At 48.1% G+C, this 21729-nt stretch overlaps 1 protein-coding gene across 1 annotated transcript; it reads right to left on the minus strand.

The window, feature by feature from the left end:
• Nucleotides 1-1119: 1119 nt before the first annotated feature.
• On the minus strand, nt 1120-16906 carry CDK10 (cyclin dependent kinase 10). Its single transcript, XM_044663161.1, has 14 exons — nt 16806-16906; nt 14664-14736; nt 13595-13666; nt 12931-13033; nt 12650-12731; nt 11978-12045; nt 11291-11343; nt 11005-11074; nt 7070-7129; nt 3772-3895; nt 3553-3692; nt 2884-2936; nt 2541-2663; nt 1120-1706 (listed from the first exon to the last, which is right to left on the minus strand). The coding sequence occupies exons 1-13, from the start codon at nt 16890-16892 to the stop codon at nt 2545-2547; spliced, it is 1104 nt and encodes a 367-aa protein (XP_044519096.1). The 5' UTR covers nt 16893-16906; the 3' UTR covers nt 1120-1706; nt 2541-2544.
• Between the last annotated feature and the right edge of the window lie 4823 nt (nt 16907-21729).

The following is a 21729-nucleotide window of genomic DNA, read 5'->3' on the forward strand; positions in this document are numbered from 1 at the left end:
GGCTGCTTTCTCCTGGCCGCTGACCTGAAGCCAGCTCTCACAGGCCACAGAGCAAACATCCCTCGTGGGTTCTTCCAGGACTCCGGCCTGCTACGGGACAATGAGGTGCTTTGAAGTCTGCCCTTCCTGTCGTCCGCAGAGGGGGGCAGGCCTGCCGCCCGCCAGGAATGCTTATGGGACCCACACGCAGAACTGCCCCCTCCCAGGCGGCCGCGGGGGGAAGCGCCTCCAGCTACACCCGAAAACTGGGCCTACGTGTTCTCTCGTCACGGGGTGCCGTCTGAAGCCCACTGGCAAGCCCCGACCTCTCTGAGAGGGGGCGCCTCCCGGGGGCTGCTGGGGAGGTGCTGAGGGCTGCTTAGTCATGGCTGTAAGGCCGGGGGAGGGGAAGCCCGCCGCAGACCCCCCACTCCGCTCTGCGGCCTGTTTGTACTGGAGGCCATTAGAGGAGAGAGCGTGGAAGGCCTCAGACAAATGGGGGTTGGACAGCTATTGGGGATGGATCCCCAGAAGGGGGCCTCGTCTTCTTCCCAGCTCCCTCAGGGAGGGGAGACGGATTTGGGGCCGCTGCTTGAAGGCGCCTCGGAGGGGCCGCCGAGAGGTCCTCGAGCCAAACCTCAGCGCAGCCGGACGGCCGTCTGGTGACCTCGGGCCTGCCCGAGCTCTCTGGCCTTCTGTTGGTGCTGTCGAGTGAGAGCTGGGCTGCGCGCCTGAAGGCCGGGGGGCCCCCAGGCTGGGCTGTAGAAACGACCCCACTAAGCGCCTCCCAACGCTACGATCTGACCCGGGAGAAGGGCAGAGAGCGGGAAGCTCCAGCCCACCCAGGCAGTCTTTTACGGGAAGGACAAGCTGAGGGGGTGCTTCCTGGGGACAAAGGGGGGATCTGTCCCCTGCCCTGCCCTGTGGGGCCCTCACCGGTGGCATGGAGACCTGACTCTGTTCCCCAGCACCCCAGTTCAGACTTTGGGTAGGAACTGTTGGGTGCCCTCCGTGGAAGGGAAAAGCTGAACTGGGCTGTTTCCCCTCCCTGTCTGAGGTTCCCTGCCCACCCCTTAGGCTTCCCATTCCCCAGCTAAGTTTCCAACACAGCCAATTCCCTAAAGCCAAATGCCATTTGTATCGATCAAAGATTCATTTTAAAACATTCTCCAAAACCTGCATTTGCACAAACACGGTGTGGCCCCCAGGAGGGTAACGTCGGCTCCTCTGGGGCAGGAGGCTGTGCCCACCCTCCATCGGTCCCCAGATTCCTGGTCGCGTTGGTGGGACGCCGATGACGGCCTCGGCACAGGGTCCTGTTCTAGTAACTCTTCCTTAAACATCAAGCCCTGAGATACGGGCTTCCCCGGAAGCCAGCTCAGCTCGGGGCCGAACAACACGTCCCTGGTCCTTGGAGCTCCTGCTCTGCCCATCAGAGCTGAATCCTGGGGAACGAGAACTCTCCAAGCCTGCTCCTTCCCTCCCCAAACCTTGTGTCTGTCTTCCAGGTGGGGAAAACCAAATTCTCCCTGTTCCAGCCTCATTCCTCCACAGCTGGAGCACTGGGCAGGCCAGAGAGTTCAGGAGTGTCTGCTAAGACGTCCGAAGGGGAGTCCTGGGAGCTCCTCTTGTTCTCGGCGGGCAGGTGTCCGGCCGTCTCTCGCCAGACGACTTTTGGTGAATCTTCACCAAACTCCATGCCCGACGCCTCAGCCTCGATGATCCGTCTGGAAAAAGCAGAAGATTCTTACTGCATGAGAAGCTGGGAAGGCTCTAAGAGAATCCCTTGCCCGAACACCACGCTTGGGTCACGAACAGAAGGGTGACCGCCTGCCCACGGAGGGCTGCCTCTCCTGGACACCCGAGAAGGCCCGAGCTTGCCGGTCACGGCAGAAACCTCTGACTTCTCGGTGTGGGGTTCTTCCATAGAGCATCTCGTGGCCCTGCTGCCCTCCAGAAGAGCCTTCGCAAGGTATGCGCTACTTGCTGGCTGGCCACACCACGCTGAGCTGGGCCGGCTCTCGGACCACAGGCCAGGCCAGTTGGCTACTCGAGTTCTGGCTTGTGAGGGCCCGCCTCGGTCTGTGCTCTACCAACATGACCTTTGAGGACCACAATTCAGAACGCTGAACCTTTACAAAGCAGCTGAGTCGGGCTTCGGGGAGGGGGAGCCAAGGCAGAACTAGAGAAGGGGTGCAGCCCTATCCCGACAGGAGGGAGGATCAGCCGGGCAGAGGAGGGAGGACAGCTTGACCCTGTGACCTCTCCCAAGAACGACGTGCCGGCTCCTGCTCTGCCCACAGTCTGTGGGGAGACCCACAAGCCAAGGAGGAAGAAGGGGCGAGGGGAGGGCAGCTTTAAAGCCACAAGTTGCTTCTGCCCCGGCCTCTGGCTTTGGAAGGGGGGTGGGCAAAACTAAGCTGGCCTGTAGCAACTCAATTCGTCCCCACCAGCCCACCCCATGGAGTGGCATGGGAGACCCCCATCTGGGCTCCCTTTAGTTTCTCCCTTTTTAAGCCTAATGGGCTAAGAAGGAAGGGAAGGGAGGAGGGCCCTCTTACCCCCTCAGGGCTTGCTTCGCTTGCTCTGGCCCTGGCTCTCAGCCCCTGGGTTGGCGGTGGTGCTTGTGGCAGCCCTCTTGTTCCGATGGTGAGGGAAGGTGGGCATGAGCTCAGGCTCACAAGCTGCGGGGAAAGAGGAAGTGACCTTCCTTGGGGCTGGGTCACTCCGCCTGCCCCCCGCTGCCCCCCTTCCAGGGCTGCCCGACTTCTCAGCCACCTTCCATCCCTGAGACCTTCTTGGGCGCACCCACAGTACCGCCTCTGGGCTGCTCCGGGGTCTCGCTAACGGCTCTTTCCAACCCCGAGGCTTGGGCAGGAAGACTGGGCCCAAGAGGACACTTACGCAGTGGCTTCTCTTTGAAGTAGGAGCTTTCCAAGCAATCCCCAGCGGTGGCCCTAGAGAGAATCCAGCGGCTCGTCAGGGACGACTGCAGCCCTGCCACGTGCCCACTGTGTGCAGGGAGCTATGCCGGCCACTCCCAGGGGTGTAAGGCCTTGTGTAAAAACGGTTCTCCCACTCACGTCCTGCCTCTCCTTCGAGGCCATGCTTCATTTCCCAACCCAAAGAGCCTCAGCCAATTTCCCCACAACAGGAAGACAAAGGGATAAGGAGGGGTGCTGCTGATGAGAAGAAAAGGGGGCTCCCTGGGCTCTAGGAGGCAGATCTGGGAAATGTGAGGTTGAGCCCCGGCTGATCGCTGGCCAGCCATGATCTGCAGCTCAGGAACGTGACAGCTGCGAGAAGGAACGGCAGAAAAAAACGCGGGGGCGATGCGGCAGCCCAAATGGCTTCTGTGCCTGTACTGCCCGCCCCGCTGGTGAAGTGGCCAGAGCTCTAGTCAGGCCAGGGCTCCCTTCCCTAAGAGGCACAGACACAAAAACATCCAAAGGCGGAGACTCCGAGGAGCTGCGCCCATTTGGGCCCCAGAGCAGATGCTGGCTCCATTTAGCTTTCCCCAGGGACCAGCCGGTTCTTCCCCCAGCAGCCCCTCTCCATCGGAGCCCACCGTACCTCTTCTTTGGGTCGTACATGAAGAGGAAGTTGAGCAGGCGCAGCCCGGCCTCGGAGAGCCACGGGAACTTGTGTTTGAGGTTGTTGTAGGGCTGCTTCCTCAGGCTATACTGGCTGACCAGAGGCAGCTTGGAAAAGCCCTGAGGGGAGGAAGAGCCGAGCCAAGGGAGTAAGAAAGGGCCTGAGGCAACCCCAGGGCCCGGCCAGCCCTGCACTCACCGGCCAGATGTTCTCATTGGGTGTCCCAAGCAGCTGCACAATCAGGTCGATCTGGTGGATCTCAGAACTGCCCGGGAGGAGAGGCTTATGAGCCAACAACTCAGCCAAGATACAGCCCACGGCCCTGGAGGAAGAGGGGGGCCGTGAGAAGGAGCCGGGTGCTTCTGGGGTGCCTCAGTGTGCCCAAGGAACTAAATACTCAAACAGTGGGTGGGCAGCCAGGGGTCAATGAACAGCCCACCAGGTGCCAACCAGCCTCTGCATGTCGGTGACTGATGATGCCTTTCCCTCATCCAATGGCCATCTCTGGTCATTCCACATCTCCTTCGGCCTTGTAAGCCCACCCCCTGGCGACCTCCCATCCCTCAGTTCTTGCTCTGGCTACACTGATCTTCTCTCCTGTCTGGATGTCTTAGTGAACTAGGCCAATCCTACGCTGCCCCCTTGGATGAAAGCCTCAGCCGGGGGTCACCGTGCCCAGTGCTGCCTTCACTCCTGCTCGTATTGTGCTGAATAAAGCTGAAGAAAACCACACTGACAGGTTTGTCCCCCACAAACCTGTCCTCGCCTCTCCCCTGGGTCCTCATGTAGCCCCGCTCTCCCTCTTCACCAGTGTTTTCATCCTCTCTCAGACCTCTTCCTTTCCCCGACCACTTCAGCTAAGGATTGAGCTTCGTATTCCCCCAAAACTCTGGGGCCACTTGTTTAGGGCTCCCTCATCTTCTGCCTTGTAGCAGCACCTCCTTCTCTCTATAGACACAGCCAACTCATTCCATCTTGTCTTCTCCAGCACACTCCCTCTTTGGTCCTCTCCACTCTCCCTTCGGTCTCTCCCCAGCGGCCGACTGCTTCCCTTGCTGCCTACAAACATGCCTGTGTCTCCCCTCCTCAAAAATCCTTCCCTTGAGCCAACCACCCCTGGGGCTTAGTTCTCCTGTGGCTGAGCTCCTTGGGAACTCCGTCCTTCCCTATCCCCCTCTTCTTACCTCTCAAAAGTCTGGCTTCCAACCTCACCATTCAACTGAAACTGCCCTCTGCAAGGTTACCAGAGATCTCTTAAAGGCCAGCTCTAGCCCCCTTTTCTCAGTCTTCATTCTCTCCCCAGCCTCTGACACAGTCAGTTGCTCACTTCTTCCATGATTCCTGGGATATGACTCCATCCTGGTTCTCTCCTGGTGTCTGACTGCTCCTCTGTCTCCTTTGCTGGGTCTCTGTCCAGGTCTTTCCCACTCCCCTCGGGCAGCTCCAGGGCCCTATCCTGGGCCCTCTTCATTTTTTCCTCAACCCTCATTTCTGCGCTGATGATCCTCAGATGTACTTGTCCTTTCAAATAACCCCCTACCATCTCCAGCTGCTTAGTGAACATCTTCACATAGATGTCTCATGGACTTCTTAAACTAAACCTGTCCAAAATGGAACTCATTCTTTTCCTACAAACCCTCACCTTTTTCTAACTTCCCGATTATTGCTGAGGGCCTGCATCCCCGCCAGACACCCAGGCTCAAATCCTGGGTGTCCTCCTTGACTCTTCAGTCTCTCACCCCCATTATCCAACCTGTCCTCATCCCTAATCCCATCACCTGCCCTCAGGAGCCTTCTGGTTGGCCTCCCTCCACTAAGTCTCTCGTCTCTCCCCAAGGGGAAGGACACTCCCGTCTTCTACCTGCCTTGTCCAAATGATTTTCCTAAAGCCGAGGTCTGGCCACATCACACCTATATTCAATAAACTCTGGTCACCTCCAGGATCAAATGCAAACTCCTTTAGCATTTAAAGCCCTTCATTATCCATGCCAGCCCACCTTCCACAATCTTCCCCAAACGCTGTGATTCAGCGACCTCAGCTTCCTCGCTGGCCCCCCTCCTCTGGGCATTTTTACTGGCTGTCTCCCGTGCCTGGAGATCTCTCCGTCATCTCCGTCTCCTGGCTTCCTTCAGGTCCCAGCTAAAACCTCGCCTTCTACATGTCCTTCCTGATTCCCTTTCATGCCGGGGCCTTCCAATTTATCTGGTCTGCGTCTCATTTTTCCATAGTTGTTTCCATGTTGTGCCCCCCATTAGACTGTAAGCTCCACAAGGACAGGGACAATCTGGCCTTTCTCGGTCTCCCCAGTGCCTGGCACATGGTGGGTGCTTAGCATACGCTCCTGGACTCACTGACTGCCGGAAGATTTCCAAAGAGGGAAAGCCTGCTGCGACCTCCAGAGGTCTTGCCAACGACTAAGGGTTGAGAAGTTTCTCCTTATATTCCAAGCTTAAGTTTTCCTCAGTAGCCTTCCAGTGGCCCAGGAAGGACCATTTTCCTTCCTAATGCTTTGAGAACTCCAAGGGTCAAAGCATGTTAATAATTATCTGAATGCAAACAATTTCTGAACTCAAAGGCTCAAATGGGCTTTTTACTCACTGGCTACACAAGCTCATGAAAGTCTCTGGCCTCAAGGAACACACATTCTACTGGAGGAAACCACACGTATGCAGAGAAATAATCTCTCTCTCTCTCTCTCTCTCTCTCTCTCTCTCTCTCTCTCTCTCTCTCTCTCTCTCACACACACACACACACACACACACACACACACACACACACACTAAAGTGTAAGACTACAGTAGGACTTTTGGGACACTATCGATTATACAAAGTAATTTTGGAGGTGGGAATGCTGACTGAAAGAATCAGGAAAGGCTTCTTCTTTTTTTTTTTTTAACCCTTACCTTCCATCTTTGAATCAATCCTGTGTATTGGTTCCAAGGCAGAAGGGTGGTAAAGGCTAGGCTGATGGGGGTAAGTGACTTGCCCAGGGTCATACTACTGGGAAGTGTCTGAAGCTATATTTGAACTCAGGTTCTCCCATCTCTAAGGACAGGCTTCTTGTAGGAGGTAACATTTGAGCTGAGCCTTAAAGGAAGCTAGGAATTCCAAGAGCCTGGGATGAGGAAGGAGAAACTTTTTGGGCACGGGGGCTGATCGCCTATGCCAAGGTCTGGGCCCTGAGGGTTCCAGTAATGACACTCTCACAAGTAAAGGCCAGTTTTCTAGAAAGATCTTCCATGAATTCCCTTCCCCTACCCCCAAGAGATGAGACAGCATCCTGTCTTCTACCCACACTTCCATATGACAGCCGTATCTCCCCTGATGGTGGCGAGGCCAGGAAGGAAATGAACAGGAGAGCCTGAATGACTTCTTGGATCACTGGGAACTAGGATGGAAGAAAGTGCCAGCTCTTTCTGCACCCCATGCTCCAGCCAGGCCTTGAAAATATTCCCCGACCCCAAGCCTTTCGGGAAGATGGAGCATACTCCTTACCACATGTCAATGCTAGTCGTCTGCGTTGCTGTCCCCAGCAGGAGTTCAGGGGCCCGGTACCTGCACAGTGAAGGAAAATGAGCCCCACTCAGGTCAGTTCTTCCTTGGAGATCACAAGCCATCTGCTTATCAGTTTACAATTCTTTTCTCCTCCTGGACTCCTGTCTTCTTGGACATGGACAATCCTTCCTACACCCTAACCACTCAGTGTCTCAGCCATCCCACCTCAGCCACGTACAAGATGGTCATAGCCTTGATCTTGCCATCACTCACAAATGTTTAAGAATCCTGAAATTCAGGGGCAGCTGGATGGTTCAGTGAATGGAGAGCCAGGCCTAAAGATGGGAGGTCCTAGGTTTAAATATGGCCTCAGACACTTCCTAGCTGTGTGACCCTGGACAAGTCACTTGGCCCCCATTGCCTACCCTTACCACTCTTCTGCCTTGGAGCCAATATACAGTATTGATTCTAAGATGGAAGGTAGGGGTTTAAAAAAAAAAAGAATTCTGAAATTCCCTTATCCAACATAATCCCTGGCTTTCCCCACCAACCTCTACCTTCCCTTCTATAACCCTATTCATCCTCACTGTGGTCTCCAATCCTTAAACCTCCAGCTTTATCCCAGGCCAGCCCCCCACTGCACTGGTCACTTTCTCTCTCTCTTCTCCCCATTTGGCTCCTTGGTAAACCAATTAAGCACTATTATACTATCTTCTTTAAAAAAGAATTTTTTTTTAACCCTGTACTTTTTATCTTAGGACAGACACTAAGTATTGGTTCCAAGGCAGAAGAGCAGTAAGGGCTAGGCCACTGGAGCTCAGGATCTCCCATTTCCAGGCCTGGTTCTATCCACTGAGCCACTATCTTCCTTTCTTGAAGCTCTGTCCCCTTTATCACATCACCTATTATGCCCAGCCAGGCCTTTAGCCTTGGATCACCCCTATCCTTCATCTCTTTTGCTCCTACACAGGCGCTGCTGAATGAAGATGGAGAAAATCACATACCTATTTTGATTGGCTCCACTATGAATATATGTTAAATAGCCTCAACTGGACCCTCACTTCTCCTAGGCAATTCTCTTCCTCTCTTATCTACTCACTATCCAACTCTGTCCCCAGCTCATTCCTCCCCAAGTCTCCCATGGCTCCTCTCCCCAGTCTCTCAGCTAAGAACTTTGCCTTATATCTTATAGAAGAAATTGAGGTCATTTGCCATGAACTCCCTCTTCCTTCCTCTTCTGTCTCCTATCACTCAAGTGCCTTCTGCCACTGTCTCCTCCATCACATCTACCTTACGTGATAATGGCTCTACCCGAGGCTAACCCTTCCACTTGGTCAAGTGATCCCCTTCCAACCCAGCTCCTCTACTAGGCTGCCCCTCTGTTTTCACAATCACCCATTCTTCTGGCTCCCTTTCATCTGCCACAAACATGCCCAAATTTCCCCATCCTGAAAAAATCTTTACTGGACCTTCCATCTCTGCCAACCCTCGTCCTATGTCTCTTCTGCTCTTTCTAGCCGAAGTCCTCGATAAGGCTGTCTGCACTCTTCCTTCTCTCCTCTCATTGGCTTCTGAATCCCCTACAGTTTGGCTCTTCATCTCATCATTCTATTGAGCCTGCTCTCTCCAAAGTTACCGAGGATTCCTTAGTTGCCAAACCCAGCAGCCTTCTCTCGATGCTCATCCTTCTCAACCTCTCTGCAGGCTTTGACGCCGCTGGTCACTCTCCTCCTTGCTCTTCTCTTCCCTCCAGGTTTTTGGGACCCCACTCTCTTCTGGGTTTCCCCCTCCCTATTTGACTGCCCCTTCTCTGTCTCTTCTGCTGGATCGTCATCTCTCACCAGAGGTGTCCCAGAGGCCTCTGTGCTGGGCCCTCCTTCCTTCTCTGTCTGTACATATATCTATATGATTTCCTCAACTCCCATGGGCTGAATTATCATTTCTATGCTGATTCTCAGATCTGCCTATCCTGCTCCCTTCTCTGAGATCTCCAAACACTTTTCAGACATCTCAAACTGGGTGTGCAGTAGGCACCTTACACTCGACATGTCTAAAACAGAACCTATCATTCCCCACCTCCCAATTCTCCCAGCCCCTTCCTTCTCTATCACTGTAGAGGGCAACACTATCCCCCCAGCCCCTCAGATTCATAACTAGGAATCATCTGGACTCCATCCCCCTCACTTTCCATATCCAATCTGTTGCCAAGGCCTGTTGTTTACACTTCCACAATATCTCTCAGATACTCTCTTCATTCTTCCTTCCTCATCATTCTAGTACAAGCCCTCATCATGTTGTACCTTGACTACTGTGATAGCTGCTGGGGGTCTGCCTGCCTCGAGTTCCTCCCCTCTCCAATTCAGCCACTAAAAGTGATTTTCCTAAAGCACAGGTCTGATCACTCGTCACTCCCTATTCAATAAACTCCAGGGGCTTCCAGGATCAAATACAAAATGCTGTTTGGCCTTGAAAGCCCTTTATAACCTGGTCACCTCCTGCCTTTCCAGTCGTCTTCTACCTCGCCCCCCCATCATGGACTCTTCTATCCAGTGGCACTGGCCTCCTGGCTGTTCCATGAACATTTCTCAACTCCAGTCATTTTCTCTGGCCTGGAATACTCTCCATTTCATCTGTGCCAGCTGCTCCTTGGCTTCCTTTAAGTCCGAACTATAATCCCACCTTCCACAGGAAGCCATCCCTAACCCCTCTTAATTCTAGAGCTTTCACTCTTAATTACTTCCTATTTATCTTGGATGTAGCTTGCTTTGTGTACATTTATTTGCATGTTATTTCTCCCATTAGATTGTGAGCTCCTTGAGGGCAGGGACTGACTCTTTGTATCCCCAGAGCTTAGTGCAATGCTTGGCACATAATAAATGTTGATTGGTTGGCTAACTGATCTGCTTCGCTTTACCTATCCATCAGAAAGGATTGTTCAAATGTCTCTGTTCTGGCCCTGTGAGCAAGGCACTAAGGCTACTTCCAGAAGGAACAAGAATGAGCATGGCTTCCGAAAGAACCTTCTTACTCAGAAGGTTCTCTTTAGAGACCCACTTATCTTCTGATTATTCTAATCAGCCTCCCACACTGCCTTAGCTTAGAGCCTAATGGTGCTCCTCCCATACATAGATGGCGGGTGTGGGCTCACCTCACTGCCCTTCCCTTGCAACCCTTCAGCCAATGCCTGATGAGCAAGAGCCAATGAGGTTTGTGAAACCCAGAGCAATGGAGCAGAAAGCCCCCTGATCTTGGCTTCATGAGCTATTCATTCTGGCCATCTTCATGCATGACCAAAACAACGAGCTTGAATTCTTTCAGAGGGCTGTAGGGAACAACTCTTGCTTACTAGGGAAAATCAGCCCAAGACCAAACCTTTGGTCTGTTTGCATGACTTTTTCCCTTGCCCCAGCTCTGCATTCCAGGGTAAGCATCAACAGGTTTTGAGTTGGCTTATCCCACAGCAGAGACAATTCACTGATCTCCATTCGGATTAATAGAAGATAATCCTGAAGTCTAGCTAGCCTCCTGTTTTATGATGTTTTGTCTTTGCAAATGGCCCTGGTGACTGGCGTTCATTAGCATGCAATGTAAAATCCTGGCAGCCCTCCTAGAATATTGGGATTTGCCAACCCCACCAGCCCCCCTTCGGATACAGGCCTGAAGATAAGCCCAGAAAGCAGCCTTTCCCTCCAACACTGTGTGACCCTGGGCAAGTCACTCAACCTGTTTGTCTCAATTTCCTCAGCTGTAAAATGAGGCTCTTAAGAGCACCTACCTCATAGGGTGTTGTGAGGATCAGGTGAGATAATATTTATAAAGTGCTTAGTAGTGCCAGTAGATACCATATAAATGCTTATTCTCTTCCCTTCCCCTTTCCCCCTGTAATCCTCCTCACCCAGAATCTGATGTGTTAAGTGTTTTCAAGGGTGACTCACCAGAGGGTGACCACTTTGGGGGTCATCGGCTTCACAGGGACCCCATAAGCCCGAGCCAGGCCAAAGTCAGCTGCCACAGAAGGGTAGAGAAATGTAAATATTAATAGGCTACAAGGTCCTGCTTGGTGCACAAGGAACAAAGAAATAGTATGCCAGCTGTTCCCTTCCAGGGGATGATGATGTCTGAGGCTCATGTATTTACATGTGGACAGAGAGATCCCGTGTGTATACACACACATGTACACACACACACCACAGGGTTCCAGGGAAACATATGGATACTCACCTGTCTTAACACAGCCCTTATCTGTCATGAGCAAATTGGAAACCTTTAAATCCCTGTCATTGCAAAAAGACAGTAGTCAGTCATCTCCAGGGAAGTCAACTTCAATGACTATTTCAAGATGGGAAGGAAGTCCCTTCCAAGCCCTGGGTCTCCAGGCTGAAAAGGCAGAGGCTCCTTACTCTTGGTTTGGGGTTGGTCTACAGTCATCCATTCCCTGGATCAAAGGTTCTTAACCTGGAGTCCATGAACTTGTTTTTCAAAATATTCTGATAACTTTAATTCAATAAACTTGGTTTCCTTTATAATCTTATATACATGATTCATTTAAAAACGTTATTCTGACAAGGATTCCACGGGGTTCACCAGACTACCAAAATGGTCTGGGGTACATGCAACATTAGGAACCCCTGCCTGGATCTGGACAACCCCAGTGGTAGAGGAGGGAGGGCGCCCAACCTGGGCTTCCAATCTTCCATACTCTTCCAGTTGGGAAGATGGTGTTATTTGAACAGTCCAGGGAGGTACAAGAGTCTTAGGACCAGCCATGGAGTTGCTACTCATCCAACCTTGCCCCCAATGTCCATCTCTTGAGTTTGTCCTCTGGACTCTTCCTAAGTCTAGCTCTGCCATGCCCTCCTCTTCCAGACCTGCCTCCTATGGACCTCTCAGCCTTCCCCTACTCCTCACCTGTGAATGATGAAGTTTTTGTGAAGGTACTGAAGGCCTTTGAGGACTTGCAAAATGATGCACTTTACCTATAAGGGTGAGAATGGGGAAAGATCCAATGAAAAACAGCCTCATCCACCTCAGAGACCTATAGTTCAGAAGCTCATCTTGGGAGCTTGAGAGTGAATGACCTCATGCCCAGGCCCAATGCTGGATTCTGGGCTACCCAAATCACTTCCATGTGCTAGAGGGCCACATGTGCTATCCACACGCACACAAACACACACTCACTCACTCTCTTTTTTGATTTTTTTTTAGGCAAAAAGAGTTAAGTGAGTTGCCCAGAGTCACATGGCCAGTAAGTGACTCAGGCCAGATTTGAACTCATGAAGATGAGTCTTCCTCACTCCATGCTGGTGCTTTATCCACTGAGCTACCTAGCTGCTCTTGTATATTTTTTCTATTTACTTCTCTGCATTCATATCTGCTTTTCCTCCATATGATTTAAGCTCAGGGAAGGCGATATTTTTCCCTCTGTATTTCTGGTGTCTGGCACCAGTAGGCATTTATTGCTTGTTGAATCCCTGAACCGAATGAACCCTCCAAAGGTGCCTGGTCCTTCACTAGTCACTAGCATAGCCCAGAGAAGAAGAGTCAATGCCGCAGATAAAGGTGACAGGAGCCCCCATGTACCTGAGCCTCTGAGAAGGGCGTCTGCATGTTCTCCAGGAGGCTGGCAAGGTCCTGCTCACAGTAACCCATTACCAGGAAGATGCTAGAAGAGAAACAAAGGGGATGCGGCTGCCTGATGCCACCTCCTATCCTTCCAAAGGGCCAACACTTGAGAGAAAAGCCGGAGAGAGGGGCAGGTCCTTTCTCTAAGGAAGGGAAAATCTCAGCCTCAGAGCAGGGACTGGGGGAGGAGGGCTGGGGACTTGTATCCTCCTGGGCTAAGAATGACCCGGAGTGGTTACCTCTCTAGATGGTTTCCCACAACGACCTCCTTCAGCTCCACGATGTTGGGGTGACGAAGCCGAAGGAGCAGTGTGATTTCCCGGAGGCTACTAATGGGGATCCCTGGCCCAAGAAAACAATACACTCAAGACTGCTGAACTTAGACCAACACACCTGCCTTCCTGGGCCCTGGGGTTATCCCAGCTCCTAGCTGGGCAATGACATAAGCCTCACACAAGTCCTTCTTAGTCACAGGGGGGAGTCCCTCCCTCCTCATCCTCTACCAAGGGGAAACATGTTTGGCAAAGAGCATTTGGCAGCTGAGCCAAACACTAATACTCAAAGACTAGCCCTTGAGTTGAGGATTTGCAGAACACTGAGCTTGAGTTTCACCACTGTGTGAAGTTGGGAGGCAGGTTATATTACTCTCTATGAGGGTCAGTGATTTATCCTGCCTTCACAAGCTAATTAATGGCAGTGCTGGAATTAGAACCCAGGTGTCTGGACTCCTAGCCCAGGGCTCTTTGCTCCCCCTGCACTGCCTTCCTCTCGCCTGGGATTTTTCAGGACAATGTAGACATTAGTCTCGGGTTCGCAAATGGATGTACAGAAGCTTTATTCATCTATACATCTCCCTTTAGATCCCTGACTAAGCCTCTGGCAAACCATTCTTCCCCACTTTACCATCCTTCTCCTTGTCCATCCGAACCTTCTTCAAGGCCACAATTTCATCTGTCTGGGTGTCTCTGGCCCGATCTGAAAGGACAACAAGCCCATGTAAAACACAAAGCCAGAGCCCTGAGGCCTCTTACCTCTTAACAGGGACAATGAAGGATTGATTTTCCTTTTCTAATGAAGTGGATCAGGATTTGAACTAAGCCAACAAGAGCCTAATATGTACCAGGAGCTGGGAAGTCAAAGACATGAAGGAAACAGTTCCTACCTTCAAAGAACTTACATTCTATTAGGGGAGATGACAAGTAACCAGATAAATAAATATACAATACAGACAAAATAAATACAAAGTAATGAGAGAGGGCACCAACAACTGGACTTCTGACAGGAAGTGGCACCTGAGTTGAGATGAATGGGAACTTCCAAGGAGAGATGGAAAAAGAGAACATTCTCTGTGCAAAGTCAAGGAAATAGAAGAGAGAATGGCCTAGAAGGGAAAAGAAAGTAAATCAGTTTGGCCAGAATGCTGAATGCAAAAAGGGAGATGGTGTTAAATAAACAGCGTGGAAAGATGGACCAGAGAAAGGTCATGAAGGCCTCTAAATGGCACACAGAGGAGTTAAATCCTAGAGACAAAAGGGAAACTGTGAAGCTTCTGGAGAAAGGACCTGGTCTTTAGAGATGATCAATTTGGCAGCTGAATAGAGGCTGGATTCCAGAGAGGAAAGGCTGGATGAAGGAAGACCAATTAGGAAACTATTGTAATAAAAAGTCCAAGCAAGAGGTGATAAGGTCTGAATGAGGGGGACTGTGGTGTGAGTGGACAGAAGGGGATAGCTGTGAGACCAAGAGGAAGAGTTGACAAGATTTGGGACCTGATTAGATAGGAGTAAGGGTGAGCCTCAAGAGTATGCCCTTACTCCCCAACACATACTTTTCCATCCTGTCACTCTGGTCTCCTGGCTGTCCTCTTTGCTAGGCCAGCCATCCTCAGTGATAGCTGCCCTTTCCATCCAGAACTGCTGACCATTTGTGGATCTCCAGGCCAGACTCTAGGCAACAGTGAGCCCATACTTACACACAATACCATAGGTGCCTTCTCCAATTCGATTCAGCTTTTCAAACTCCTTCACACTTCGGCATTGCCCCAGCTGAAAGTAGAAAGGACTAATCTGAACAGCCAATACTCAATGATCCTCAATGGATAACGTAGACACTCAAAGTTTAAATCTCACTTGCTTCCTCTTATAATGATCTTGTTGAAAATAAAGCTACTATGACAGCTAGGTGGCTTAGTGGATAGAGTGCCAGGCCTGGAGACAGAGTCTCCCTGACCTAGCTGTTCTACCCTCTTTAGGGATGACAACTAGAGAGAAGGGGATGCATGAAGCCTGGCATTCAGACCCTTCACAGTCTGGTGTTACAATAACTTTCCTCTCATATTCATCTCATGTTCTTGTCATGCTCTTCTTTCTATAGTCTCCACACTCCAGCCAAATGGAACTATTTTGTTCCTAGGACATCTATCATAGAGTCTAATCATTATGTCTTTGTTTGCCATATCCTTATATCTGGTATGCCATTTTCCCTCCTGAATCCTCACCCCTTCTTTAAGTCTAATTCAAAGATAATGATCTCAGTGCTCACTTTGGTATGTCTGGGCTTTACACCCTAAAGCTCACTTAACACTGCTTACATTAGGTGTCAGGAGCTAAAAGGAAAGTCACTGATTTATTGAATGTGTGCTTTTGCACTGTTATTTTTATGCTACCTCTGTCCCCCCAACCCCACCTCAGGGATGTGATACAGTAGGAAGCAAATATGACATAAAAATAATAATTCAAGATAATACATTAAATAGATGAGGAAGAACTTTTCTTTTAGTTCTCAAACCTCTCTTCTGGCCTTCTGAGTTCAAAGCCTGGTTCAAAGCCTTCCTTGGATACATATTCACTCTGAGGTCCTGGCCAATTCTGAGTTGCACAAGAGTAGTAGATCTCTTTTGTTAGAGGTGTTCCCTCATTTGGAATGTCTCACAATAAAGAAAGCATAGATCTGGATCCCCACCAAATGCTGATACTTCTAGACCATAAATACACTAGGGTAGGGACTGAATTCATTGCTTAACTTTTAATTTTTGGTAGAATCCTCCTACATTCACGGTGGGCATTTAATAAATGCTCTTGAAGAGAACTGAATTAATTTCTTTTTCCTGCTACTTGGTCCATAAACATACCAAAATCCACAATCACAGTTCCAGGGGGAACCTCTCCAGCCTTATTAAAAAAAAACAACAACTGGGAAGCAGAGGGACAGCATGTGAAGGACACATAATCACATGGTCTAACTCCCACACTGGCCTAAATGTAGTTTTCTGTTAAAAAGCCTGAAAACAATGTGTCCCATAAATTAAATACAATTTATAGTTGTTCAATCACGTTCAACTCTTCATGACCTCATTTGGGTTTTCTTGGCAAAGGTACTGGAATGGTTTGCCATTCTTCTCCAGCTCAATTGACAGATGAGAAAACTGAGGCAAACAAGATCAAGTGACTTGGTCCAGAGTCACACAGATATTGTCTTGAGGTCAGATCCGAACTCGGGAAGATCCAAGCCTGGCAGATATCCATATAATTTACATTTATTATATATTTTATAGATATTATATATAACAAATATTAGATGTTTAATGCTGCTATAAATTATATGTAAATTAATACACATAATATGTAATTATACTTCAACTTTTAAAAAAATTTCGAGTTCTTAATTCTCTTCTTCCCCTACCCACTGAGAAAGTAAACAATATATCAATTACCCATGTGAAGTCTAAGATATTTTTTAGAAAACAGCAACATGGCAGAGTGAAAAGGGATGCAGATTAGAAAAGCAGAGCTGAGAGTTCTAGTCCTGCCTCTGACCGCAAAATGTGGAAAATTGGCCTACAAGACCAATAAGGGCCAAAGAAATCTTTTATCTATAATTTACTTCCAGAACTAAAGCAGGTGTTTCTAGGTAGAGGGCAGATCCTAAGCGGACTCCACCATCAGCTGAGCACAGCTTCCGGGGTAAACCGCCGGGAGTACCGCTCACTCCCCAGCACAGCTAAATGGAACCCTGGGAGTTGTAGTTCTTCCCAGGAAGCATACGCCAACACCCAAGAGGGCGGCCGTCCGAGAGAAAGCATTTCTGGCCTGCAAGGTAACCCGCACATACTCACCCTATCCTCTGGCGGCACCGTGAAGAAACCTTCCCGCCGTATGCATTTCAGTCGAATCTGCTCCGATTCCGGTTCGGGATCCCCCATATTGCATTCCGCGACTTCTGCCCTCTAAGCACGCGCAGACGTCGGGAGGAGGTGGGGGGAGGGGGAACGGGAGGAAGAAATGATTGCGCAGGTGCAGAATGGACTTCCTCAGAGGACCACGCCTTCTTTTAGCTACTGTTACCGTTTAGATTTGGACTGACTCTTACAGCTCTTATATTAAAAATACGTCTACTGGAGTGCAAGTAGTGAAACTTTATCCCTTCAGTCAATCAACAGATAATTAATATAGACCTACTCAATCAATGGGCCAGGCGCTGGGAATACACGCAATCAATCAATAAACTTTATTTTTGTTATTTTTTTTTTAACCCTTACCTTCCGTCTTTGGATCAATACAATGTATTGATTGGTTCCAAGGTAGTTCCTTAAGTGACTCCAAGGCAGAAGAGCAGTAAGGGCTAGGAGATGGGGGGTAAGTGACTCATCCAGAGTCACGCAGCTAGGAGGTACCTGAGGCCAAAAATAAACACTTATTAAGCACCCGCTGGGAGCCAAAATGCTGGGAATACTATCAATTCATATTTATTAAGCTCCTTTATTATATAAGCTTCTTGTTATAGTGTCCAATGCTGTTCCAATCTCTGAGATTCCGTTTAGGGTTTTCTTAACAAAAATAGTAGAGTGGCTTGTGATTTCCTTCTCCAGCTCATTTTACAGATGAGGAAATTTAACCCCAGTTGTCTCAGAGCACTATAACAAGAAGCTTATATAATAAAGGAACTTAATAAATATGAATTGATAGTATTCCCAGCATCCTCTTGTATCCGTTGCTAAACATCAGCCTCTCCCAGGTAATCCAGCCTTGAACTCCTTTCTTTGCATTCACTGTAAAACTAATCAATTTAACATTCCTGTCCTTTATTTCTGGATTAAAATCTCTGTCTCCAACCTTTGAGGATTTTCTTAAAAATGTTAATTTGAAGGAAGGCTTGAATATATAAAATAAATACTGTATTTTCCTATAAGTTGAGTTTTTCTTTTTTTTTTTCCCTTTTTTTTAGTTTTTAAAATAAAAACCCTTACCTTTTGTCTTGGAATCAATACCGTGCATTGGCTCCAAGGCAGAAGAGTGGTAAGGGCTAGGCAATGGGGGTCAAGTGACTTGTTCAGGGTCACACAGCTGGGAACTTTCTGAGGCCAGATTTGAACCTAGGACCTCTGGTCTCTAAGCTTGACCCTCAATCCACTGAGCTACCCAGCTGCCCTCAAGTTTTTCTTTAAATCAGGGGGTCATTTTGTCTGAGGTCAATGACTTGAGGCATGGATACACACCTCTCTCTCTCTCTCTCTCTCTAAATCTGGGAAACACTGTCTTATGTCCATGATGTGAACCAGTGCTCCACATTTTCTCTTTTTATCTCAATAAAATACAATCCATTTTAAAGATGGATTTCCCTTGTCTCTCGTTTTGAATAGTGGCTAAAAAGGGTACATCTTGTTATTTCAAGCCCCTCTTAGACTTCCACTTTACACAAATGGATAATGACTATACAATATGTGCCAAGTGCTGGGGCTACAATCAATCAACCTTTATTAAGCACATTCTATGTGCCATGCACTAAGAATATAAGTCCAAAGAATGGAACAATGCCTATCTACAATGAGTAATGGGAGAGACAAAGTACATGTACAAATATATAACTATATGAAAGCAGTACAAATATAAAATGAGAAAATACAATAAATGCAAACTATTCACATAAAGTTTTAGGCTTAAATAAGTTTAAATTGCACTGAGACTTTTGGGACACCCTACAATACAAATTGGGTTGGGAGATAACTAGCCATTGGGAGTGGGGAAAGTATTCAGCAGAAGGTGATGCTGGAATTTGGTCTTAAAGGAAGATACAGGTGACCCTATATATATTGGAGGTAAGGAAGGCATGTTAGGCATGTTGTTAATGTTCAGTTGTGTTTGATTCCTTGTGATTTGGGGGTATCGACTCTAAAAACCAGAGAGCAACAGCATTCTCAGCAAAATCGTTTATTCCTCTGAGAAAAAGAAAACAAGACACATGTGCCAGGGTTTTAAAAGAACCAAGATCAGGGAGAAGGAGTAGGTTATAGGTTTTTATACTATTTTGGAAGGGTGGAGACAGTTCTCATGATTGGACAACAAGGATGGAAACTTCTGCCCAGCAACAGAAGTTGGTCATCAGCAGCTTGGAATAAGGACCAAGATGTGTGGCTCAAGATAATAAGAGGAGGCAACTAGGTGGTCCAAATGAATTAAGAGCCAAGCCTAGAGACAGGAAATCCTGGGTCCAAATGTGGCCTCAGACACTTCCTAGCTATGTAACCCAAGACAAGTCACTTAACCCCCATTGCCTATCCTTTACTACTTTTCTGCCTTGGAACTAATTCATAGTATTGATTCTAAACAGAAAGCATGGATTTTATAAATAAATTAATTAAATAAAGATAACAGGAAAAAGTCTTGGTTTGTTTGACTTGACTCAGGTACAGTAGCTCAGGGCTGGTCTAGACTATTCTTGTGTGGAAACATCTACAGGGTCACTTCCAGAGCAGGCATCATTATTTTATCTGGTTAATCCTGATGTTTCTCATCAATATCTAGAAATTTAGACAATTCTAATCAACATAGAGCCATCAGAAACAGTATCACCCTGACATTGGTTTTCTTGGCAGAGATACTAGAGTGGTTTGCCATTTCCTTCTCCAGTTCATTTGACAAATGAGGAAACTGAGGTAAACAGGTTTGAGTGAATTGCCAAGGGACACACAGCTAGGCCAGATTTGAACTCATAAAGATGAGTCTTCTAGATTCCAGGCCCAGCATTCTACACCTAACTACCTAACTACCATGTCAGGCATGGAGAGATAGCCAATAACAAAGGCATAGAGAAGGAGGAGGGAGTGAAGGGAGATTGAATGTCCCATATAACATGTGACTTCTCAAGGTGAGGAGTCTACTTTGACTGGATCATACCTTGCCAGAGTGGGGCAAATGCCAAATGATGTTGGAGAAATAGATTGGAATTAGGTTGTATGGGACTCTATCTTTACTCAGAAGCCTTTTTAGCCTGGAAGATTACTTCACACCTATAGCCTTTTCCTTTGATTGATGACTCCCAAACCCTCCATTTTAAGGAAAGTGCCCAGGCCCGCCATGTTTACTCCTTCAACTTGTGGGTAAGTACTTATTCTCTCCTTTTCTCTCCACTCTTACCTTCCTTTTTAGTTTCGTTTTATATTTTATCTTTCCCTCATTAGTCTAGAAGCTCCTTGAGGGCAGAAACTATTTTTCTTTTTGCTCATATTTATCTTTTTTAAATTAAATTAAATTTTATTATCATGCAAAACACACTTCTATATTGGTCATTGTTGTAAGTACATCATACAGAACTAAAACCCCCCAAATAAAACCACAATACACTGATGTGAAAGTTAATATGCTTTGATCCAACTCCAACAGTTCTTCCTCTGGAGGTGGATAGTGTTCCCCATCTTAAGTCCTTCAGGATTGTCCCAAATCATTGCATTGCTGAAAGTAACCAAGTTTTCACAGTTGATCATTGTACAATATTATTGCTACTATGGACAATGTTCTTCTGGTTTTGCTTATTTCACTCTGCATCAGTTCACACAGGTCTTTCCAGCTTTTTCTCAAATCATCCTGTTCATCATTTCTTATAGTACAATAGTATTCCATCATCAACATATACCATAATTTGTTTAGCCATTTCCTAATTGACGTGTTGTGGGGGGCTTAAGTTGAACCCCTGGGTTCAGGATAGGTACCCTTTGCAAGAATGCAGGATTCCATAACTTAGCTTAGAAATAAAAAGAGAAATTTATTAATTTGGAATTCATGTGATTGGGAGGACAGGTACAAGAGTGGGTACTGCCTTCTAGAGGAGATGTATCCTGGGTCTCTTTTATCTTTTGACAACAGGGGCTCGGTGACCAGGAATGAGGGAATGGAATGAGGTTAGGCAGGAGTGGGGGGTGTCTGTTATCTGATTGGGGTTTGTGTCCCAAAGACACAAGGGGTGACTGGCATAGTTTAGGGGGTGAGCAGATATCTTAGATACAACTGGATGGTATCAAAGCCTGGCTGGGGAGGTGTATCTATGGGTACATCTCAAAACCTAGTGGAAAATCCAAGTAGTTCATTCCTCTCAGGGGGCCTTTCCTTATCGTGAGTCTTTGAGGCCCAAGGTCACATTTCCTTCAGCACTGCAAGAATACAAAGAAGGAAAGTAATTTTCCTGCTTAAACACTTGTGGACTTTGGGGTGTACAAAAAAGGAAATCCAGGCTCCCATGCCAGATGAACATCCCCTCAGTTTCCAATTCTTTGCCACCATAAAAAGAGCTGCTATAAGTCCTTTCCCTACTTTTAAAAATTATTTCCTTGGGTTACAGATCCAGTAGTGATATTACAGGATCAAAGAATATGCACAGTTTTATAGCCCTTTGGGCACAATTTTTTTTGCTTATACTTGTATTCTCTGCATTTAACATGGTTCCTAGCACATAGTGTAATAAGGGGGTAATGTGGCTGATAATGGGGAGCTGGTAGAGCAAGCGAGACACCTGGGCAGAGGAGCCTGTAACTACTGTAGCTGGTGATTTGAGACTGCCAGGGATGTGTAGCCTGAACTGTGATGCCCAGTCAGTCTCCCTGCTATCTGTAGGCTCCTTTAAGGTGGAGAGTGAGGAGCCCCTCCATGCTGGAGGAAAAGCAGAACTCAACAGGAAGTGAAGCTCACACACTTCCTGAATAAAATGGATGCTTGCCCAGTACTTCCTTTGGAGTCAAGTGGCTGCTATTCTCCCTCTCCTCAGCCCTT

This window comes from Gracilinanus agilis, chromosome 2 (assembly GCF_016433145.1).
Source record: "Gracilinanus agilis isolate LMUSP501 chromosome 2, AgileGrace, whole genome shotgun sequence".
In the NCBI taxonomy this organism is placed as follows: domain Eukaryota; kingdom Metazoa; phylum Chordata; class Mammalia; order Didelphimorphia; family Didelphidae; genus Gracilinanus; species Gracilinanus agilis.